Here is a 23,417-nt window from a genome sequence, read left to right on the forward strand (position 1 = left end):
ATGGCTGCTACATGATGGTGCTCCAGTCCACTTCACTGTTAATATCGAGACACAACTCGATCGTATGTTCCCCGGTCCATGGATCGGACAAGGGGTCCAGTTGCATGGCCTGCTTGTTCACCGGATCTCAACCCGTGTGATTTCTGATTATGGGGTATGTCTCCCGGTCAGTGGATCAGATCGGACAAGGGAATCCAGTTACATGGACTGTTAACCAGATCTCAACCTGTGCGATTTCTGATTATGGGGCCATCTCAAAAGTATCGTGTATCCAGATCCCATTCCAGGTGTAACAGCACTGGAGCAGTGTATTCATGCTGCCTTTGATACTGTTCAGATGCAGCCTGATCGATGTGAACGTGTGAGACAGAACATGCTATGGTGCGTAAACACATGTGTTGAAGCACATGTAAACCATTTTTAATGCCTACCGTAACTGTGGCTACATGGTACAGCACATATTAGACTGCAGTCTCTGTAACAATGTATGAATAAATGATCTCCAGCATGGAAACCAAGCATTTACAGACTCGTTCATCAGACCTTTTTTCCTTCTGTATCCTCTCATCGATCAATCCCTAGAGTTTGTACATGGTGGAAAAATCACCCTGTGTAAAGAGAAGTTGTTGTTTAACATTGTTACCAAAATCTCGATAAGTGCTTGACCGATTTACTTCCAATTTTTGCATGATACTCTAATAAACATTCAGACAGACGTAGGCTACAATTGTTTTAGGTGTCTCTCTCTCTCTCTCTCTCTCTCAGGCCACCATGTCTTCCTCAGCCCCTAGGCATCATGGGATGTGGATACAGAGATCATGTCGTCAGCACACAGCTCACCCGGCTGTTGTCAGTTTTTGCGCTCAGTGCCACTACTTCTCAATCAAGTAGCTCTTCAATTAGACTCACAAAGGCTGAGCGCATCACGCTTATCAACAGCACTTGCAAGACCTGGATGGTGACTCACCCAAGTGCTAGCCAAGCCCGGTTGTGCTCAACTTTGATGGTCTGATGGGAATTACTTCAGATTTTTACACAATACTCTAATAAACCTCGGAATGGATACAGAGAATCTATTTTAAAAAATGATATGAAAATATATATTTAAATCTGTTCTATATACATGCATCAAAAAAGGTTTTGCATCACCCCGGTTCCCAGAACTCCTGAAGATAGACGTTGACTGTGGATATTGTATCACAGCCACAGTCCATTTGACTGTTCAGAGATATCACTAACCCTGCCCAAAGATGTAAACAACCATGCATAAGCAGCACATATTAGACAGCGGGGATTCAACAGTTGATCACTTCCAGTTATTCCACCAGGAATGAGATACACGGCTCATGTTGTCTGTAGTTAAATCATACCTAGACGGCCAATACCACGATTCGATCACGTCCGCATTGTTACTTTGTGCCAGGAAGGGCTCTCAACAAGGGAAGTGTCTAGGCATCTCAGAGTGAACCAAAACAATGTTGTTCGGACATGGAGAAGATGAGAGAGACAGGAACTGTCGATGACATGCCTCGCTCAGGCCGCCCAAGGGCTACTACTGCAGTGGATGACCGCTACCTATGGATTATGGCTTGGAGGAATCCTCACAGCAACACCACCATGCTGAATAATGCTTTTTGTGCAGCCACTGGACTTTGTGTTATGACTCAAACTGTGCACAATAGATTACACGATGCGCAACTTCGCTCCCGACATCCATAGTGAGGCCCATCTTTGCAACGACGACACTATGCAGTGTGGTACAGATGGGCCCAACAACATGCCCTAATGGTCCACTCAGGATTGGCATCACATTCCCTTTACCGATGAGTGTCGCATATGCTTTCAACCAGACAATCATTGGAGATGTGTTTGGAGGCAACCTGGTCAGGCTGAATGCCTTAGACACACTGTCCAGCAAGTGCAGCAAGGTGGTGGTTCCCTCCTGTTTTGGGGTGGCATTACGTGGGGCCAGTGTACGCCGCTAGTGATCACAGAAGGCACCATAACAGCTGTAGATACGTGAAGGCCATCCTCTGACCGATAATGCAACCAATCAGCATCATATTGACAAGGCATTCGTCTTCATGGACGACAATTCTCGCACCCATCATGCACATCTTGTGAATTACTTCCATCAGGATTACGACATCGCTCGACTAAAGTGGCCAGCATGTTTTCCAGAAATGAACCCTATCAAAAATGCCTGGGATGGATTGAAAAGGGCTGTTTATGGACAACGTGACCTACCAACCACTCTGAGGGATCGTGCCGAATCGCCATTGAGGAGTGGGACAACCTGGACCAACAGTGCCTTGATGAACTTGTGGATAGTATGGCATGATGAATACAGGCATGCATCAATGCAACATGACATGCTACTGGGTAGTAGAGGTATTGGTGTGTACAGCAATCTGGACCACCACCTCTGAAGGTCTCATTGTATGGTGGTACAACATGCAATGTGAGGTTTTCATGAGTAATAAAAAGGGTGGAAAGGACGTTTATGTTGATCTCTATTCCAATTTTCTGTACAGGTTCCAGAACTCTCAGAATAAAGGTGATGCAAAACTTTTGTTGATATGTGTAGAAAGATACGTCTGTGTTTAACGTGTTGCCAAAAATCTTGATAAGTTCTTGACCAATTTATTTACAATCAGTACATGATACTCTAATAAATTTCTGGACAGATGTAGATTACATATTTTTTAAAATATATATGGTATATAAATATAATAGAGGGAAACATTCCATGTAGGAAAAATATATCTAAAAACAAAGATGATGTGACTTACCAAACGAAAGCGCTGGCACGTCGATAGACACACAAACAAACACAAATATACACACAAAATTCTAGCTTTCGCAACCAACGGTTGCTTCGTCAGGAAAGAGGGAAGGAGAGGGAAAGACGAAAGGATGTGGGTTTTAAAGGAGAGGGTAAGGATTCATTCCAATCCCGGGAGCAGAAAGACCTTAGGGGGAAAAAAGGACGGGTATACACTCGCGCACACACACACATATCCATCCACACATACAGACACAAGCAGACATATTAAAAGGCAAAGAGTTTGGGCAGAGATGTCAGTCGAGGCGGAAGTGCAGAGGCAAAGATGTTGTTGAATGACAGGTGAGGTATGAGTGGCGGCAATTTGAAATTAGCGGAGATTGAGGCCTGGTGGATAACGGGAAGAGAGGATATATTGAAGAGCAAGTTCCCATCTCCGGAGTTCGGATAGATTGGTGTTAGTGGGAAGTATCCAGATAACCCGGACGGTGTAACACTGTGCCAAGATGTGCTGGCCGTGCACCAAGGCATGTTTAGCCACAGGGTGATCCTCATTACCAACAAACACTGTCTGCCTGTGTCCATTCATGCGAATGGACACTTTGTTGTTGGTCATTCCCACATAGAATGCGTCACAGTGTAGGCAGGTCAGTTGGTAAATCGCGTGGGTGCTTTCACACGTGGCTCTGCCTTTGATCGTGTACACCTTCCGGGTTACAGGACTAGAGTAGGTGGTCGTGGGAGGGTGCATGGGACAGGTTTTACACCGGGGGCAGTTAAAAGGGTAGGAGCCAGTGGGTAGGGAAGAAGGTTTGGGGATTTCATAGGGATGAACTAAGAGGTTACGAAGATTAGGTGGACGGCGGAAAGACACTCTTGGTGGAGTGGGGAGGATTTCATGAAGGATGGATCTCATTTCAGGGCAGGATTTGAGGAAGTCGTATCCCTGCTGGAGAGCCACATTCAGAGTCTGATCCAGTCCCGGAAAGTATCCTGTCACAAGTGGGGCACTTTTGTGGTTCTTCTGTGGGAGTTTCTGGTTTTGAGAGGATGAGGAAGTGGCTCTGGTTATTTGCTTCTGTACCAGGTCGGGAGGGTAGTTGCGGGATGTGAAAGCTGTTGTCAGGTTGTTGGTGTAATGGTTCAGGGATTCCGGACTGGAGCAGATTCGTTTGCCACGAAGACCTAGGCTGTAGGGAAGGGACCGTTTGATGTGGAATGGGTGGCAGCTGTCATAATGGAGGTACTGTTGCTTGTTGGTGGGTTTGATGTGGACGGACATGTGAAGCTGGCCATTGGACAGGTGGAGGTCAACGTCAAGGAAAGTGGCATGGGATTTGGAGTAGGACCAGGTGAATCTGATGGAACCAAAGGAGTTGAGGTTGGAGAGGAAATTCTGGAGTTCTTCTTCACTGTGAGTCCAGATCATGAAGATGTCATCAATAAATCTGTACCAAACTTTGGGTTGGCAGGCCTGGGTAACCAAGAAGGCTTCCTCTAAGCGACGCATGAATAAGTTGCCATACGAGGGGGCCATCCTGGTACCCATGGCTGTTCCCTTTAATTGTTGGTATGTCTGGCCTTCAAAAGTGAAGAAGTTGTGGGTCAGGATGAAGCTGGCTAAAGTAACGAGGAAAGAGGTTTTAGGTAGGTTGGCAGGTGATCGGCGTGAAAGGAAGTGCTCCATCGCAGCGAGGCCCTGGATGTGCGGGATATTTGTGTATAAGGAAGTGGCATCAATGGTTACAAGGATGGTTTCCAAGGGTAACAGATTGGGTAAGGATTCCAGGCGTTCGAGAAAGTGGTTGGTGTCTTTGATGAAGGATGGGAGACTGCATGTAATGGGTTGAAGGTGTTGATCTACGTAGGCAGAGATACGTTCTGTGGGGGCTTGGTAACCAGCTACAATGGGGCGGTCGGGATGATGGGGTTTGTGAATTTTAGGAAGAAGGCAAGGGTGCGGTGTGTCGGTGGGGTCAGGAGGTTGATGGAGTCAGGTGAAAGGTTTTGTAGGGGGCCTAAGGTTCTGAGGATTCCTTGAAGCTCCGCCTGGACATCAGGAATGGGATTACCTTGGCAAACTTTGTATGTGGTGTTGTCTGAAAGCTGACGCAGTCCCTCAGCCACATACTCCCGACGATCAAGTACCACGGTCGTGGTACTTGATAGGAGTTGACGGGTGTGTTCATTGGCTGAGTTGATGTGTAGGAGAAGGATTAGGTGGGTGAGGGCAATGGACTGTTCAGTTTGGAACTGGTATAGGGACTGATGGAAAGAAGGGTTGCAGCCAGAGATGGGAACTTTAAGTGTGAGGCCTTTGGGGGTAATGCCAAATGTCAGACAAGCCTGAGAGAATAAAATATGTGAGCGTAATCTGGCTAGGGTGAAGGCATGTTTGCGGAGGACAAGGGTTCCACGACCGTGGTACTTGATCGTCGGGAGTATGTGGCTGAGGGACTGCGTCAGCTTTCAGACAACACCACATACAAAGTTTGCCAAGGTAATCCCATTCCTGATGTCCAGGTGGAGCTTCAAGGAATCCTCAGAACCTTAGGCCCCCTACAAAACCTTTCACCTGACTCTATCAACCTCCTAACCCCACCGACACACCGCACCCCTACCTTCTTCCTAAAATTCACAAACCTCATCATCCTGGCCGCACCATTGTAGCTGGTTACCAAGCCCCCACAGAACGTATCTCTGCCTACGTAGATCAACACCTTCAACCCATTACATGCAGTCTCCCATCCTTCATCAAAGACACCAACCACTTTCTCGAACGCCTGGAATCCTTACCCAATCTGTTACCCCCGGAAACCATCCTTGTAACCATTGATGAGACTTCCTTATACACAAATATCCAGCACATCCAGGGCCTCGCTGCGATGGAGCACTTCCTTTCACGCCGATCACCTGCCACCCTACCTCATTACTTTAGCCAGCTTCATCCTGACCCACAACTTCTTCACTTTTGAAGGCCAGACATACCAACAATTAAAGGGAACAGCCATGGGTACCAGGATGGCCCCCTCGTACGCCAACCTATTCATGGGTCGCTTAGAGGAAGCCTTCTTGGTTACCCAGGCCTGCCAACCCAAAGTTTGGTACAGATTTATTGATGACATCTTCATGATCTGGACTCACAGTGAAGAAGAACTCCAGAATTTCCTCTCCAACCTCAACTCCTTTGGTTCCATCAGATTCACCTGGTCCTACTCCAAATCCCATGCCACTTTCCTTGACGTTGACCTCCACCTGTCCAATGGCCAGCTTCACACGTCCGTCCACATCAAACCCACCAACAAGCAACAGTACCTCCATTATGACAGCTGCCACCCATTCCACATCAAACGGTCCCTTCCCTACAGCCTAGGTCTTCGTGGCAAATGAATCTGCTCCAGTCCGGAATCCCTGAACCATTACACCAACAACCTGGCAACAGCTTTCGCATCCCGCAACTACCCTCCCGACCTGGTACAGAAGCAAATAACCAGAGCCACTTCCTCATCCTCTCAAAACCAGAAACCCCCACAGAAGAACCACAAAAGTGCCCCACTTGTGACAGGATACTTACTGGGACTGGATCAGACTCTGAATGTGACTCTCCAGCAGGGATACGACTTCCTCAAATCCTGCCCTGAAATGAGATCCATCCTTCATGAAATCCTCCCCACTCCACCAAGAGTGTCTTTCCGCCGTCCACCTAATCTTCGTAACCTCTTAGTTCATCCCTATGAAATCCCCAAACCTTCTTCCCTACCCACTGGCTCCTACACTTGTAACCACCCCCGGTGTAAAACCTGTCCCATGCACCCTCCCACGACCACCTACTCTAGTCCTGTAACCCGGAAGGTGTACACGATCAAAGGCAGAGCCACGTGTGAAAGCACCCACGCGATTTACCAACTGACCTGCCTACACTGTGACGCATTCTATGTGGGAATGACCAACAACAAAGTGTCCATTCGCATGAATGGACACAGGCAGACACTGTTTGTTGGTAATGAGGATCACCCTGTGGCTAAACATGCCTTGGTGCACGGCCAGCACATCTTGGCACAGTGTTACACTGTCCGGGTTATCTGGATACTTCCCACTAACACCAATCTATCCGAACTCCGGAGATGGGAACTTGCTCTTCAATATATCCTCTCTTCCCGTTATCCACCAGGCCTCAATCTCTGCTAATTTCAAGTTGCCGCCACTCATACCTCACCTGTCATTCAACAACATCTTTGCCTCTGCACTTCCGCCTCGACTGACATCTCTGCCCAAACTCTTTGCCTTTTAATATGTCTGCTTGTGTCTGTATATGTGTGGATGGATATGTGTGTGTGTGCGAGTGTATACCCATCCTTTTTTCCCCCTAAGGTAAGTCTTTCCGCTCCGGGGATTGGAATGACTCCTTACCCTCTCCTTTAAAACCCACAGCCTTTCGTCTTTCCCTCTCCTTCCCTCTTTCCTAACGAAGCAACCGTTGGTTGCGAAAGCTAGAATTTTGTGTGTATATTTGTGTTTGTTTGTGTGTCTATCGACGTGCCAGCGCTTTCGTTTGGTAAGTCACATCATATATGGTATATAAATATACATGTACTATACTAGCTTAGCACCTCATGCTTCACTCGCATAGACTTTATGATGCACACAGATCTTTTTTTTCTTTTCTTTAACTGAATTTTTATGTTGGTCATCAATTGCAACACCTTCTAAACTTTTCACACTAATTATGGCCATAGAAGCATGCTTTTTTTCTGAATGCACATCTGACCAAAAAGATAATCTGGTAGCTGGAGTCCAAGGTTTCTGGTAGTCATTCCTTTTGTATTCTTGTAGTGATATTTCCACAGAAAATTTCATTCCCTAATACATATTTTGATTCCATAAGGGTTTGTTGTGCACAGCGACCATAGACTATAAGTAAGGAGAGGCACACAGCGGTTAGTCACAATCCCATTAACTTTTATTTCTCTTGCATATCTAAATTTTGGCTGTAAATAGCAATCTTGAGTGCAGTAGTGTTACAATCCAACAAACTCGCAGCAGTATGTGTCACCATACTATCTTACTGGCAAAAAGGCAAGAGTAATAAAAACTACAGGACTGCAACTGATTGCTGCATGCCTCTCCTTCCACAATTTTGAGAAGCTAAATACAAATTTTCATAGATTTAGCTTTGAAAATGCTTTCATAATGAAATAATTTCATAAAACTTTTCATCTTCTATTTCTCCCCCTTAGTAGTAGAATTTCGAACACACCCTCTTAAGTGATGCCTACAGTGTAGGATCAACACTGTCTCCGAATTTCAAATGTCTATCCTTAGCAATTTGGGCTGGGTGATGATGGCCATATTTCACCCCTTTAGTGGGTGAATTTCTGAAAACAGTGGAACACGAATTTTTTCATTTCTAACCTAAATGCCAAATTCAAATATTAATAGCTCTAGTTTTAAAAATCCTTTCATAAAGAGAGATTTTCATAACACATTTCATCCCCCACTTCATTCCCTTAGTGGGATGAATTTCCAAAAACAATGAAATACAATTTTTTTTTTAATTGGAACCAAGAACGAAATATGTATTTTCATAGACATACCTTTAAAAAACACTTTAGTAGTTCGTTCATAATGACTTATTTTGAAAACAAATTTCACCCACTACTTCACCCCCTTGGGGCTAAATTTCCAAAAATGTTGAAACATGTATTTTTTTATTTCTTGCCAAGAGGCCCCCATCCCCACACACATGCACAGTGTACTCTCAATTATTCATGGACAACCTGTAATTGAAATATTAAAGTATACAGTTATGCATTAGAGTCGTTTTAATTAACACTACTTAACTAAAGTGTATATAGTATATTCTACTTTATTCAACATAATGCAGTATTTACAAAGAATAGAGTCGAAGCCAATTTCACATTACACTACATCACTTTGAAACAAAATAGTCAAATTGATTTCTGTTTCAGTGAGGTAGCTTGTCTTTTACATATAATACTATGAATTTTAAGCAACACCAACTTGTCATAAAGGGTAACATCTACATCCATACCCGCAAGCCACCTGACGGTGTGTGGCGGAGGGTACCCTGAGTACCTGTATCGGTTCTCCCTTCTATTCCAGTCTCGCATTGTTCGTGGAAAGAAGGATTGTCGGTATGCCTCTGTGTGGGCTCTAATCTCTCTGATTTTATCCTCATGGTCTCTTTGCGAGATATACGTAGGAGGGAGCAATATACTGCTTGACTCCTCGGTGAAGGTATGTTCTCGAAACTTCAACAAAAGCCCATACTGAGCTACTGAGCGTCTCTCCTGCAGAGTCTTCCACTGGAGTTTATCTATCACCTCCGTAATGCTTTCGGGATTACTAAATGATCCTTTAGCGAAGTGTGCTGCTCTCCGTTGGATCTTCTCTATCTCTTCTATCAACCCTATCTGGTATGGATCCACACTGGTGATCAGTATTCAAGCAGTGGGCGAACAAGTGTACTGTAACCTACTTCCCTTGTTTTCAGATTGCATTTCCTTAGGATTCTTCCAATGAATCTCAGTCTGGCATCTGCTTCACCAACGATCAACTTTATATGATCATTCCATTTTAAATCACTCCTAATGCCTACGCCCAGATAATTTATGGAATTAACTGCTTCCAATTGCTGACCTGCTATATTGTAGCTAAATGATAAGGGATCTTTCTCTCTACGTATTCGCAGCACATTACACTTGTCTACATTGAGATTCAATTGCCATTCCCTGCACCTACGACACTCCCCTGTGGCACACCTGAAATCACTCTTACTTCGGAAGACTTCTCTCCATTGAGAATGATATGCTGCGTTCTGTAATCTAGGAACTCTTCAATCTAATCACACAATTGGTCTGATAGTCCATATGCTCTTACTTTGTTCATTAAATGACTGTGGGGCAATGTATCATCCTGCTATTCCAGGTATCCAGTAACTCTTTGGCCCACTGAAGTGTTAATGCATGACTGATTAGTGTTTCTGGACTTAGAGGAATGTTGTCATCTTTGTCAATGTCATTCACCACCTCCGATTTCCCATATACTCGCACAACAATAGCACCGTCACTCAACATCATCTTCTGACCAGGCTCTGTGCGGCCCACATCAAACCAGTCAGAAATATTTTATTTGTTAACAGTTTCACACCCTGGAGTACTTTTTAAAACAGCAACTAACATCTTCTTCATCGTCAGAATCACTGATTTCATCAGTTTTAGGATTAATGTTTTTCAGGACTTGACTATGGTTGATTATTTTGACACTTCATAAATCGCATCTAGCACAGTCAGTGGTTTCCCAAACGGACGTCAGTTTTGTCTTCTAACATATCAGCAGACAGTTGCATGACTGCCCTTTTTAGATACGTCAGTTCCTCTTCAACCAATGTGTGTACTGTTGTGTTCATTATCACAGTATCTATAGCCTCAGAGAACTCTGAAGACACTTCATCAGTCTTCAGTGACCCACTTCTTTTCAAATTGATTTTTCCCGCTGATTATCTTAAACTTCAGCCTGCTCTTCACATTATTAAACTGCAATGTTCCTGGGTACTCCTTACAATCAAGTATCTGATTTCAGAATGTCACTATGATGTAATCCAGCAGGTATCTTACCATGCCTCTAAGTCGTTTCCACATATACCTCCTCCTCTTGAGAGTTTTGAGCAGTGTATTTACTATTACCAGCTGCAATGTATTGCAGAACTCGATTCATTTCTACTGCCAAGCCTTCATTCTTCTCTACTTTCCCCTACCACAGTATTCCAACCCCCCCCCCCCCCCCCCAAATTATGATTATCATTTCCCTTTACATACTGACAAGGGAAGGCCCAGACGTTAGGATCATGGATTGACTTCAAACTTTGTACACCTTTAATAGGCCATTAAAATAATAATGTGCAAGCAGTAAGGTGCGGTACTCTGGCAATTCTGAGAGGAAGAGAAGTTTTACATGTATATTATGTGGCATGTGGTTCAAATGGCTCTGAGAACTATGGGATTAGAACTTAGAACCACTTAAACCTAACTAACCTAAGGTCATCACATACCTCCATGCTCGAGGCAGGATTCGAACCTGTGGCCATAACGGTTGCACGGTTCCAGACTGAAGCATCTAGAACCGCTCGGCCACACCAGCCGGCTGTGGCATGTATATCAGTGCATAGGTGCTGTACATTATAGTTCGTACTGGTCAAGTGAATAGCGTTAGAGTTTCGTAAGACTACCTTGTATGAGGCGAAGGTTCAGTTCCCACTGAATCTATATTTTTCCATCACTGGCCACATTATTTAATCTATATGACATTTGAGAGGTAATATAATTAAAAACACACCTCTACGTGCATGAAGTTTTAATGAATTTCATCTTATTTGACTACCTACAATTGTTAATGGACAAGAAGAGAATAGAAGCTTTCGAAATGTGGTGCTACAGAAGAATGCTGAAGATAAGGTGGGTAGATCACGTAACTAATGAGGAGGTATTGAACAGGATTGGGGAGAAGATAAGTTTGTGGCACAACTTGACTAGAAGAAGGGATCGGTTGAAAGGACATGTTTTGAGGCATCAAGGGATCACAAATTTAGCATTGGAGGGCACCGTGGAGGGTAAAAATCATAGAGGGAGACCAAGAGATGAATACACTAAGCAGATTCAGAAGGATGTAGGTTGCAGTAGGTACTGGGAGATGAAGAAGCTTGCACAGGATAGAGTAGCATGGAGAGCTGCATCAAACCAGTCTCAGGACTGAAGACCACAACAACAACTATTTTTAACTGAATTAAATTATTAGAACAAACATATTTATAACTGTCAACAAATAAACAATGGAACTCACAGAGTTTTCCTTAAAATGTTCGCCTGTCATGATTTGCAAAGTTCCTTATACATGCAATCTGCTAAGGTACCCGGAACTACTTTACATCTCAACACTTTGAGCTGCAGACACAAAGGCAGGCCCCATTTGGCAGTTAACCTGTGTAGTGATGAGCCAAGAATAAATAGTGTTGGTGCAAATTTTTTGAATATCACAGAAAATACAAAAATTAAGGTGACTCCCTGTGACAGTTAGAATCCTGTAACCTGGTGTGCGACCCTCTTGCAAGGCTCAAAAATTAACCACTTAACTACAATGACTTCTCACAGGCGGCTTCTTAGCACAGATACATCAGTTACACAATAGAGGTGTAAAACTTCTCTTGTGATTTTCGCAGAAGTGCCAGAGCAGTGCACCTTTTTGCTTGCACATTATATTGTTTTAATGCCAACAAAAGTGTACAAAGTTTGCAGTCAATCCGTGATCCCAACATTGTAGCCTCCCTTTGTCAGTATGTAAAGAGAAATGATAATCTGATAATTACGGGGGGGGGGGGGGATGGAAAACCTTGGTAGGGGAAAGAACAGAAGACAGAGTTATGGGAGAATAAAAGCTTAGCAGTAGAAATGAACTGAGTTCTGCAACAAATTGCAGCTAGTATTAGTTAATACAATGCTCAAAAATCAGAAGAGGGGGAGGTATATTTGGAGAAGAGTTGGAGACATGGTAAGATACCTGCTGGATTACATATTTTGAAATCAGATACTTGACTGTAAGGTGTACACAGGAACAGATTGCAGATTAGTAATGTGAGAGTAGGACGAAGCATAAGAGAATCATCACGAAAAATCAATGTGGAAAGAAGTGGGACATTGAAGTACTGAGGACTGATGAAGTGTCTTCAGAATTCTCTGAGGCTAGAGACACAGTGATAATGAATACCATACTACACAGTTTGCTTGAAGAGGAACTGACATATCTAAAAAGGGCAGTCATGAAATTGTCTGCTGAATGTTAGAAGACAAAACAGAAGTCAATTTGGAAAACATAAAACATTCAGTATTACAGCCAAAGTTTAACAGGAGATTGGAAGACTTGTAACCAAATAAGGCAGAAGAGCTAGATAATATTTCTTCAGAATTTCTAAAATCATTGGGCAAGTGGCAACACAACAATTATTTAAGTTGTGTGTAAAATCAATTGAGACTGGAGACGAAGCATCAGACTTCTAGAAAAATAAAGACAGCAAGAGCAGATAAGTGTAGGAACTATTGCACAATCAGTGTAATGTCGCACATATCCAAATTACTGACAAAAATAATATACAGAAGAATGGAAAAGTAATTCAAGGGGCTGTTAGGTGATCATTAATTTGGCTTTAGGGAAGGTAAAGGCATCAAAGAGCCAGTTCTAATGTTGTGCTTGATAATGGAAGGAATATTTAAAAACCAGACACTTTCATTGGGATTGCCAACCTATAAAAGTATTTCACTGTGTAAAATGGCATATCTACAAGGTTCAAACGGTTCAAATGGCTCTGAGCACTATGGGACTTAACATCTGAGGTCATCAGTCCCCTAGAACCTAGAACTTAGAACTACTTAAACCTAACTAACCTAAGGACATCACACACATCCATGCCTGAGGCAGGATTCGAACCTGCGACCATAGCGGTCGCGCAGTTCCAAACTGAAGCGCCTAGAACCGCTCGGCCACACCGGCCGGCTATCTACAGGGGCCAAGAGGAAAAACTAAGAATGAAAGACCATAATGAAGTGTTCAGATTAGAAGAGGAGTAAGTCAGCATTGAAATTTATTGGCCCTACTGTTCAATCTACACATCGAAGAAGTAATGATGGAAATGAAAGATAAGTTCAGGAGTGAGATTAAAATTTGGGGTGAAAGGATATCAATGGTAAGATTCAGTGATAGCATTGCTATCCGCAGCAAAAGCAGAGAAGTAGTACAGGACATACTGAATGAAATGTAGTCTACTCAGCGTGGAATATATATTGACAGTAAATCAAAGAAAGAAAAAAGTAAAATGAGATCAATGACCAACTAACCAACAAAACTAGAAATTACAATGCTAACAAACTGAAGCAATTCTGCTATGTTAGAAGCAAAATAACACACAACAGATGATGCAAGAACAACATAAAATGACAGTAGCAAAGGCAAAGAAGGCATTCCTGTCAAAAAGAAGTCTACTAAAGTCAAGCCGAAATATGATGATCCCTGGTGCTTGCGCCAATCGACACTGAGTGCCAGCTGTGGCAGCAGACCATAGGAATAAGTCAAATGCAAACAACACTGCTCTGCGCATGCACGCATTTGGCTGTGCTGTGCAGTTTTGCTAGTTCTGTCAAGCAACAGTGACAACAGCTGATACGGTCCTGGTACTCAGCTTTGTTGAAATGTGTGCCTGAATAGCTGTGCTTGTGCACTTGAACGAAATAGCAATCACCAAGTTCATACTCAATAATTTACTTGTTTTTATTTTAATGTCATACAATTTGATTCTAGAAGACACATTACAGCAAGACAGATGGGAAAACATGATCAACACTTTTCGAAATTATTTTGTGTGTCTTTCCTTTCATTTTTTTGTTTTATATCATGTGCAAGAAGCATTATTATTGAAGGATATTTATCTATAAAGGGAGTTGTTACCATGACAGGATTCAAGATTTGTGAGTTATTACTTATTCTTAAAATTCCCAACGTTAATTAATGATAGATGTGTCATTGCACGGTTCCATTCGGCAGTTCGACTCAAATTGTTAGAAGCGCTGCATTTCTGATAGACATAATAAATCCTATAAGCAAGTTCAGAAACATACGTGTGCTTGTCTTAAGAAACTAATGGTTAAATAAAGCAATGGCAGAGAGTAAATAGTTATGGCAACATATTGATTACCCTTTGCTAATATTATCACCTATTGTTCTTGAATATGTGTTCTATCAAGGAACCAATTTCAAACTGCAGTAGTTAAGTGTCAAAGAATATTACCCAGTTTCATCATTTATTAAAATCTTACTCTAAAAGAAATACAACAAATACTCGTGATGTATGCCAAAATAAGTTTCTTGAAATTCTTATTTTACATAAGAAGGCAGTTCACATTTCTAGCACTCCATCTTCAGGCCTACCGGGACCATCCGACCGCCGTGTCATCCTCAGTGGAGGATGCAGATAGGAGGGGCGTGGGGTCAGCACACCGCTCTCCCAGTCGTTATGATGGTATTCTTGACCGAAGCCGCTACTAATCGGTCAAGTAGCTCCTCAATTGGCATCACGAGGCTGAGTGCACCCCGAAAAATGGCAACAGCACATGGTGGCCTGGATGGTCACCCATCTAAGTGCCGAAGTTCACATTCCTGCATGAGAATATTAAATAAGAATAAATGAATTGTGAATGCACTATGTGCTGCACTAATCCAATAAAGGAGACATGCCAAGATTCTCGTAGTCAGAGCAGACGGTGGAAATTTCACGATCAGCTGAAATCTCCTCCTCAGAGCTGCTGCTGCACTTGTATTATCATCTACTTCACCAAGATTAACAATAATGTTTTCCGTCAGAAGTGCAGGTCACCACATATCTGGTGTAACTTCATTCAAAGCTCGATGAAGCAATTTTAACACCTTGATTTGTGATAAATGTGAACCCGTGTTATTTCTTGCTACATTTCCTTTCACTTGAGCCCAAATAAGCCAATCGCATTGTACATGGAATGGTATCGTGGCAAATGAATAACTTTTGTATTAATCCAAGTCTCATCTGTAAATATGAATATGTCAAAGTCAATAATGCACATTTTTCTGATGAAACTGCAGTGCAGAAATACGTCTATCCTCTCCATTACAAATTTGCGATTGTTGTAAGTTTTATACCTGAAACCTAAAAAATTCAGAACCGAAGAAAGCAACATCTTACCACAGGAAAACAGCCCTGCTTCACAAAGATAAACAATAAGTTTGTTTCCTCATTGGTAATTCACCTTCACAGTAATAATTTTAAATATGGTCCTGAATAGCACACCGATTAAAACTGTCAACAGCTGTCACTCGCTTAGTACCCTTTCTGCGTTTACCTGGCATGCTAATCTTTCTCACCATTATCAAGGCCTATATGTTTTTCTTTAGTCACAGTTCTGATCGGCTGTTCATTGCACTATATTTGACACAGTGAGAATAGGTCCTTCATTACGCCTCTCACTTTCAAAGTAATCCCGCACACAAACAACAAATTCCCTCACTTGAGAATGCACTGATAAGGGCCATTGTAACTGTTAGCTATACTGTCCGGCAGCAAACTAATTATTTGGCAACAGGGCTGCTTTCCATTTCTGTGAGTGGGGCGATATCCTGGTCCAGTAGGCGGAGCCATGGATCATCGTGTTTCAACCCGACGATAGTGTGAATCATTGGACTTAATTTGAGAAAGACATTTCTGAGAATGTACATCTGGAGCACACACTTGTATGGAAGACAATCATGGACTGCAGAGATAGCAGAAAGGAAGAGAGCTGAAGTGTTTGGGAGGTGATGCTACAGAAGGATGTTGAAAATTAGGTGGACACAAAATAAAAAATGAAAATGTTCTCTATAGAGTTGGAGAGGAAAAAAATATGTAGAAATCACTGACAAGGAGGAGGAACAGGGTGATAGGGCATGTGTTGAAGATATTAAGGAATACCTTCAATAATACTGCAGAGAGCTGTAAAGGGTAAAAACTGTAGGGTGAGACATAGATTGGAATACATTGTGCAAATAATTGAGAATATAAGGTGTGAGCACTACTCTGAGATGAAAAGGTTGGCAAGGAGAAGTCATGACAGGCCGCATCAAATCAGTCACTCAAGATTGATGATGCAAAAAGCACTGGCCAATTTATTGAGCTTAGCCAACATTAGCCACAGATTCACTTACTACTTCACATGTGCACTACAAGTACAGTTAATTATGTACTTAGAGCAGGCCCAGGTAATTATAAATGTACCAAATGGAATGGCAAATAAACATTTCTATATAGATAAATCAGCTGCAGATAACAATGCAGTCAAATGTGATAAGTATTTTTTGTATGAGCTTAACACAAGTTACCAAATACCTAACCAGAGGAAGAGTGACTATTAAATCTCAAAATTGACTCTTTTAGTATGAGTGCTAGGATACCTTTGTAAGACAGGACAAGTACAAAGTCAACTGATTAATGGATACAAAGTTTTAACAGACTTATAAAAATGAATATATGCATTACATTAAAACTAATTTCAGGACTGAAAGTTAGTTAGTTAGACCTAAAAATATCTTCCTGAGAAATCCAGAGGTTTGCTTTTCATAGAAGATTAATTGCAACTATCAGACAATGATGACAGAAATTAATATCTCATAATGCTGTCAGCAAGAATATTTTTAATTTAATCAGGTAAAGTCTCTATAAATATTGCCTGAAGCTTTGCAATCTGGTAGCAATTTTATAATGATATAATAATACCAAATAAAAAATAAAATTAACTTAAAAAGGATACCATTTCTCAGAGATTTCTGTATTCACAATAGCTGAATAGATGTATTTTTCTCTGAATGTGATCAGTTCTTTCTCAACGTCATCCCATGTTAGTGGTTCATGAAGGCCATCATTTCCATAGCGTTTATTGTAGCGATCATAATGTACCTGAATTTAAGACAAAAGGAGTACTTCAGTCATAGTACTCGATTCAAACTACAAAACACTCCAATTATGATGAAACTGATTTATAGACTAAGCATAAAATTACGTATTTTGTAGTCATGCTTATTAAAATTAAGACTAAAATTATGATGCAAACACAAAATTTACACATTTTTATTACATGCATTTTGATTCAAAATTGCTGATTCTGATGAGACAGACAATAAATTTGCAAAACAGAAAAAATATAAGTAAATATTTTTCACTTTCGGCATTTCAACAAAATTTTATCATTCTTGTTCACATTTATGGTTTAAAACACATTATTCTAAAACACTTCAACAGATTTTATGGAGAAAAAATGAGGCTTTTGAATGATTACTTAAGAGCACAATGTAATTAAACTTGTCCACTATACTAAACCACTTCAATAGCTTTCAAAAGAAGAAATGAGGTTGCCAGAAGATTATGTGAGAGCATAACGTATTTGAGCTTGTTTACTTACTACTTTTAAGATCATACTTTCACCATTTTTGAAGACTCTGTGGTCTTTGTTTAATCACTGTCCTGGCAACTGATCTCAAGAGTGCTTGTGTTTATATATTAGAATAATGTATACCATTTTACTGTATCACAAAACCCCATACTAAAGAAATATGGGCTTGAAAAACTAGCCAACTAGCACGTCTACATCTATAGTCCACAAGCCAACTTACAGTGTGCGGTGCAAGGTAGCCTGTGTACAACTATCAATTCCCCACTTTCCTGTTCCAGTCACAAATGGTGAGTAAGGAAAACTGCTGTATGTAAGCTTCTGTGAGAGCTCCAAAACCTCTAATTTAGCTTCATGGTCTTGATCACAAGATGTACATAGGAGGAAACAATATGTTGCCAGTCTCTTCTTGGAATGTTTGCACTTGCAATTTTAACGGTAAACCACCCTATGATTCACAATGTCTCTCTTGTATGTCTGGCATAGAGTTCAATCAGCATCTCCATGACACTTTCATGCTACTAAAGGAACCTGTCACAAGATGTACCGCTATTCTCTGAGGTTCTCTATTGCCTGTATCAGTCCTGCCTGATACACAACCCAGATTCTCTCCCTCTTCCTCTTTCTTCTTACTTCCCTTTCAGGTTATTTCCAGCTTACTTTCCTCTATCTTCTAGTCTCACTTTCATTGTGGGACAGATTTATTTGTTTTACTGGTTGTCTTTGAGGATCCATTCTTTGTAGATGCTGAATTCATCTTCTATTATTTTGTTCCAACTTGTCTTTTGCACTGCATATGTTTAGTTTACACCTAAGATCAACGTTTTTGTTTCTGTCTTTTCTTTTACATCTCTCCACACTTCTTAATAACTTCATTTTCTTACTTTGTATGTGTATTTCTTGTTTCTTGATTTTATTTAAATACGATTCCCACTTAAATACACTTTTTTGACATTTTAAAGAAATAACTTGGGTTTTGCAATCCCATCGACATGGCCTGCTGAGAGCAAGATCATAACAGCATTTCGGCATAGTGATACATCATTTTGTCCATAAACATACAAATACAACTTGTTATCAATACTGTATTCCAGCATCTATTTGCACATAAAGGTGGTATCTAAGTCAATCACGCAGATTTAGGGAATCACAATATAAACTCTGGTTTGTGATATTCAGTGCACAGTTTTCTTCAGTTTATTTTTCAAGGAACACATGAAACTGCTCAAAAAGCAAAATTATTTTATAAGCTAATATTTTTGTTTACCTTATATTTCATTCAGAAAGTACTCACTTCTTCCAACACAAGGCCCACTCCTGGAGCCATTGGTATATCTATCCTGTCTGGTTTCCATGATTTATTTATTGTTTCTATTGTCGTATGACCTCTTGAAACTGCCACTGCTAATCCTATCATTTTCCTTATTTGATGCAACATGAAACTTTGTCCTTTTATTTTTATGGTACAAAATTCCATATTTTCTGAGGTGAATGGTTCACCACAAACAAAGTTCATTATATACCTATGCGCACTTGGATCCAAAGGCTTCCTAATAATCAAAGAAACATCAGAATTAGAAATGAAAACAAATGAATTTCCTGGAACAGTAACTTTACAAGGTTATACATACTTTCTTGATGTAAAATTGTGAAAATTGTGTGTTCCTTCAAACATTTTCAGCACTGAATTGACATTATTAACGATAGCTGAAGAAACTCTGAAATTTTCTGATACTTCTTCACCAGCAGGCATAAAGGCAAATGTTGGCAGTGTATATGAATATGTTCTTGCATCACAGGCACTTTTACTGTTGAAACCTTTGGTTGTGCGTTTTATAGCAAAAACTCTGATCTGATCTGGCAAATGCTTGTTGATATCACTGGTATTGGCACCTTCAGCTGTGAGGAAATACAAGGAAGAGTAGTATAAAAACTGTAGTACAATAATTACAATCATTATTCACGATACCTGTTTTACACTTTTCTAAAAATATATTGAGTCAGATAACATTAGCATAGTCATATTAGTGTTTTATCTTCATGCACCATTGTCAACCTAGCCACAGTTTTAAAGCCGAGACAATCTCTCTAATACAGAGCAGGCTTGGGTGCCTGCAAGCAAACCTTACGCATAGCAACATTTAGTTCCAAAACACATTCCTTTATCATTCCAAGTACATACTAATAACCTGCTTTACTGAGTCATAACTACCTTTAACATCAAATGAAAATGGGAAATGACTGCAGTTCAAGACTTGAACTTCGTACTGAAGGTAGTAGTAATGATGACTTCCAGAAGTAGCCCATTGTCATTCTTACTTGACTGGGAAGAAAATAAGACACTTAATACAATGAAGGAATATAAAATGCAGCCTCACTATTGCACCTTCATGCTGCACAATATGGTCTGTTGGACAGTAATGCAAGAAAACAACTTTTTGCCATTCTGAAAGATGAAGTACATACAGTAAGAGGTAAATTTAAAATAAGAAGAATAAGAAAAACCTGCTTCTGCATGTGCTTCAAATACACTTTTGATTATTCAAAAAGTTTCATGCAAACAAATTTAGATCGCTGACAACGGGTTCCATTATATTTTTGATGCAGGGATTCAGGAGATACATAGCATAGAAAATGAATCAAAACTATTTAGCACTCCGTTTTCAGTTGCACCAAATACTGTAGCCTTGAAAACAGAAATAGATGTAATGATTTGCTGTACTGATATGGAGTTCAATGTATTGTAGCTCACAAACAAACACAGTTCCTCATGGTCGTGCAAGTGATGTAAGTCAAGAGTCCAACTGGTGTGTCCTCTGAAGAAGTTCAGTGTTTAAATATGCTTGTGTGGTCATTCAATCCCATTGGCCTGAAACCTTTACTTCGAAGCGTACAAATGACTCCATTTGATGCAGCTTTTGAATCTTACTAAGGGTACGCTGTGAAATTTGAGGCAAACATTTCTTTTAAACATTAGCAGTATCTAAGTTCTGTTGAGCACATCCAGTGCCATTTGCTATATGCAAACAAGTAAGGCTGAACTTGACAAATTCCAAAGTTTGAGGGTTATTTCAGTTGCATCTTTAAGTCAATGGGCACCATCACTGGCTGCCTGTAAGAAGCCAAACTGTACATTCAGATTATGTGGTGATTTCAAAGTTACAGTAAATAAATGCTCATCACAAGTAGATCTGTATCGAATTCCAATGTAAGAGGAATTGCTAGCCAAGTTGGCTGGAAGCCCTTTGTTTTCAGAAATAGACTTGGCTGACTAGTATGAGCAGTTGTCTCTTGATGAGGAAACAAAATGGATCCTAGTCATAAATATGATATAACAGATTACTATTCTGGAGTCACAAGAGCTCCCTCAATTTTTCAAAGACATCTTAAACAGTTATTCAGGGCATCCCAAACTGTGCAAATCATTTGACGATATCATTGTAACATGGGCTATAAGAGAGCAGCATTTACGGGCATTCACCAACTGTGGTGCTGGCTTGACAAACGTCAGTTTTTTTTCCAAGACATGAAATAGCATGGTCATATCTTGAGCAAAAAGATGCTAAGGTCCGCACAAGATCACACAGAGGACATAGACAAGACGCCTGTCCCGTGGGACCCAAAAGAGTTATAGTTGTTCTCAGTATAGTAAATTATATTGCCAATTCATTCTGCAACCTGCCAACATTTCACGTCCATCCAACCAGCTGTGTAAAAAAAGGGGTAAAATAAGTTGGGTCGGAAGTGTGCCATAAAGCATTCCTGAATTAAAGAAGTGTCTTTGAACAGCACTCTGTTTGGTTAAATTTATTCTGGGCTCATGTCTTATACTGGTGACAGATGCTTCAGATTTTCATATTGGGGCCTTTCTGTTGCAAAACCATACTAATGGCACAGAGCAGCTAATTGAATTTATGCTCTCGCAGCCCACTGCAATAATTCCCAACTCGAAAAGGAGGCACTGGTGATTATTTAATCTGACTACACCTCCATTCTACCCCATGTCAAATGCAAGAGTGTAGTGCTGGCTATAAGATTCAAAATGCACTTGTGCAACATACAGAGACGACCACTTCTGAGGAAACACTCACCAGTTTTCTTGTCACTTATCAGACATCTCCACCAATGGACACAGCCCAGCTGTGCTACACCTGACCCAGAGAGCTCATGTCCTGCACAGCCACGCCTACAATCTCACAGCCACTACTATATGTGCCTGCACTTTTGGCCAAAATCTGGGATCGTTGGCAATAAGAAGAGATGGATGTTTAAAGTTGTAGCCGGATGTGAAATGAAATCAGCTCTGGTTTGACAGTCCACACTGTCTCCTCCCCCCCCCTTTCTTCCCACTGTGAGTGCCCCCCCCCCCCTTGCCATCAGTATAATCTGTACCCCTGTCCCAGCTTACATCGGCCTGGGAGGAGGAGGGGGAGGGGGGAATAATGATGTCAATAGACCAGTGATGGGAGCCAATGGTGATGAAACCACTGCCACACTCTAAGCTCTCAGGGATATAATTTCAGCCAGTGCAAATAACTGCACCGCTTGTCCTAGAATAAACTGTGCACGAGATTCTGGCAGGAATCAAAGCACCTCTCTCTCTCTCTCTCTCTCTCTCTCTCTCTCTCTCTCTCTCTCCTCTGCAACAGAGATTTGGACTCCCATCCAAGTCACTGTATCAATATGATGCCGGCAAGTAGGAACAGTTACTCATAGCTCTGAAGATGGCGCAAGCCCAGAGTACTACTGGCATGCCTTCTGGAAGAGTTCTGTGCTTAACATGTTCAGGCTGGTACTGCAAATGGCGTTTCTTACTGTGGGATGGCATGTGTACTCATGCTCATCTGGCACTTCTGATTTTCCTGTTTCTCGCCATTGGATGGCAGTCGTATTCAAAAGTGCTTGGCTACTATTGTAATATACTGATCTATTACTTTGTAAATGGCATAATTCATTCTCCCTCTTTTTGAAGGGATGGAAGGGGGGAGGGGAAGGAGAGAGAGGGGGGAGGGAGAGGGAAAGGGAGAGGGAAAGGGAGTGTGTGTGTGTGTGTGTGTGTGTGTGTGTGAGAGAGAGAGAGAGAGAGAGAGAGAGAGAGAAGACATAAATTAATTTCACCCTACTCTAATCACAATATACCGTTCATTCAGAAAGCTCTACCATTCAAGGTTCATACAAAATTGTATTCACAGCTGTTTGTTGTGCGTAGCTCATACATAAACACCGTATGTTAGTGTGTTGCTGGTACCATAATTGGTAGGTTGAGCTTGAGATATCAATGTTACACACTCCTCAATGGGACAATCTAGTGTGACCCGCCTGGTACATACCAGTGCGAACATGTTAAATATGCTTGCACTGTCACATATTGCCCCTTCCTGTTATCACATGAAATATTCGGATCATGCCATTTGATACAGTGTCCGACTTTTGCTGTTTTACAGCTTTCTCTCTTTTGTTATTCACTCTGGTGTGATCTTGTGTGCACCCAACAACCTAGCTTGGTTTCAAACCAGCCACTGACTATGTGAACTTAGCCCTTACCAACAACATGGAACTGTCATTTGTTCAGCTGGTCACCACATGCTGAGTGATACCGAACTTTTGCAACCTACACTGGG

The 23,417-nt window shown here is 41.3% G+C and overlaps 1 protein-coding gene across 2 annotated transcripts in view; it reads right to left on the bottom strand.

The window, feature by feature from the left end:
• LOC124595797 (tRNA pseudouridine synthase A) overlaps positions 1-23,417 on the bottom strand; it is a 117,158-nt gene that overhangs the window by 11,673 nt on the left and 82,068 nt on the right. For both annotated transcript variants that reach the window (XM_047134689.1, XM_047134698.1), the window contains exons 4-6: positions 19,428-19,695; positions 19,091-19,346; positions 17,161-17,306 (exon numbers count right to left, since the gene is read on the bottom strand). In XM_047134689.1, coding sequence (XP_046990645.1) covers positions 17,161-17,306; positions 19,091-19,346; positions 19,428-19,695 — 670 coding nt within the window. The remainder of the gene's footprint in view (positions 1-17,160; positions 17,307-19,090; positions 19,347-19,427; positions 19,696-23,417) is intronic.

This window comes from Schistocerca americana, chromosome 1 (assembly GCF_021461395.2).
Source record: "Schistocerca americana isolate TAMUIC-IGC-003095 chromosome 1, iqSchAmer2.1, whole genome shotgun sequence".
NCBI lineage: Eukaryota > Metazoa > Arthropoda > Insecta > Orthoptera > Acrididae > Schistocerca > Schistocerca americana.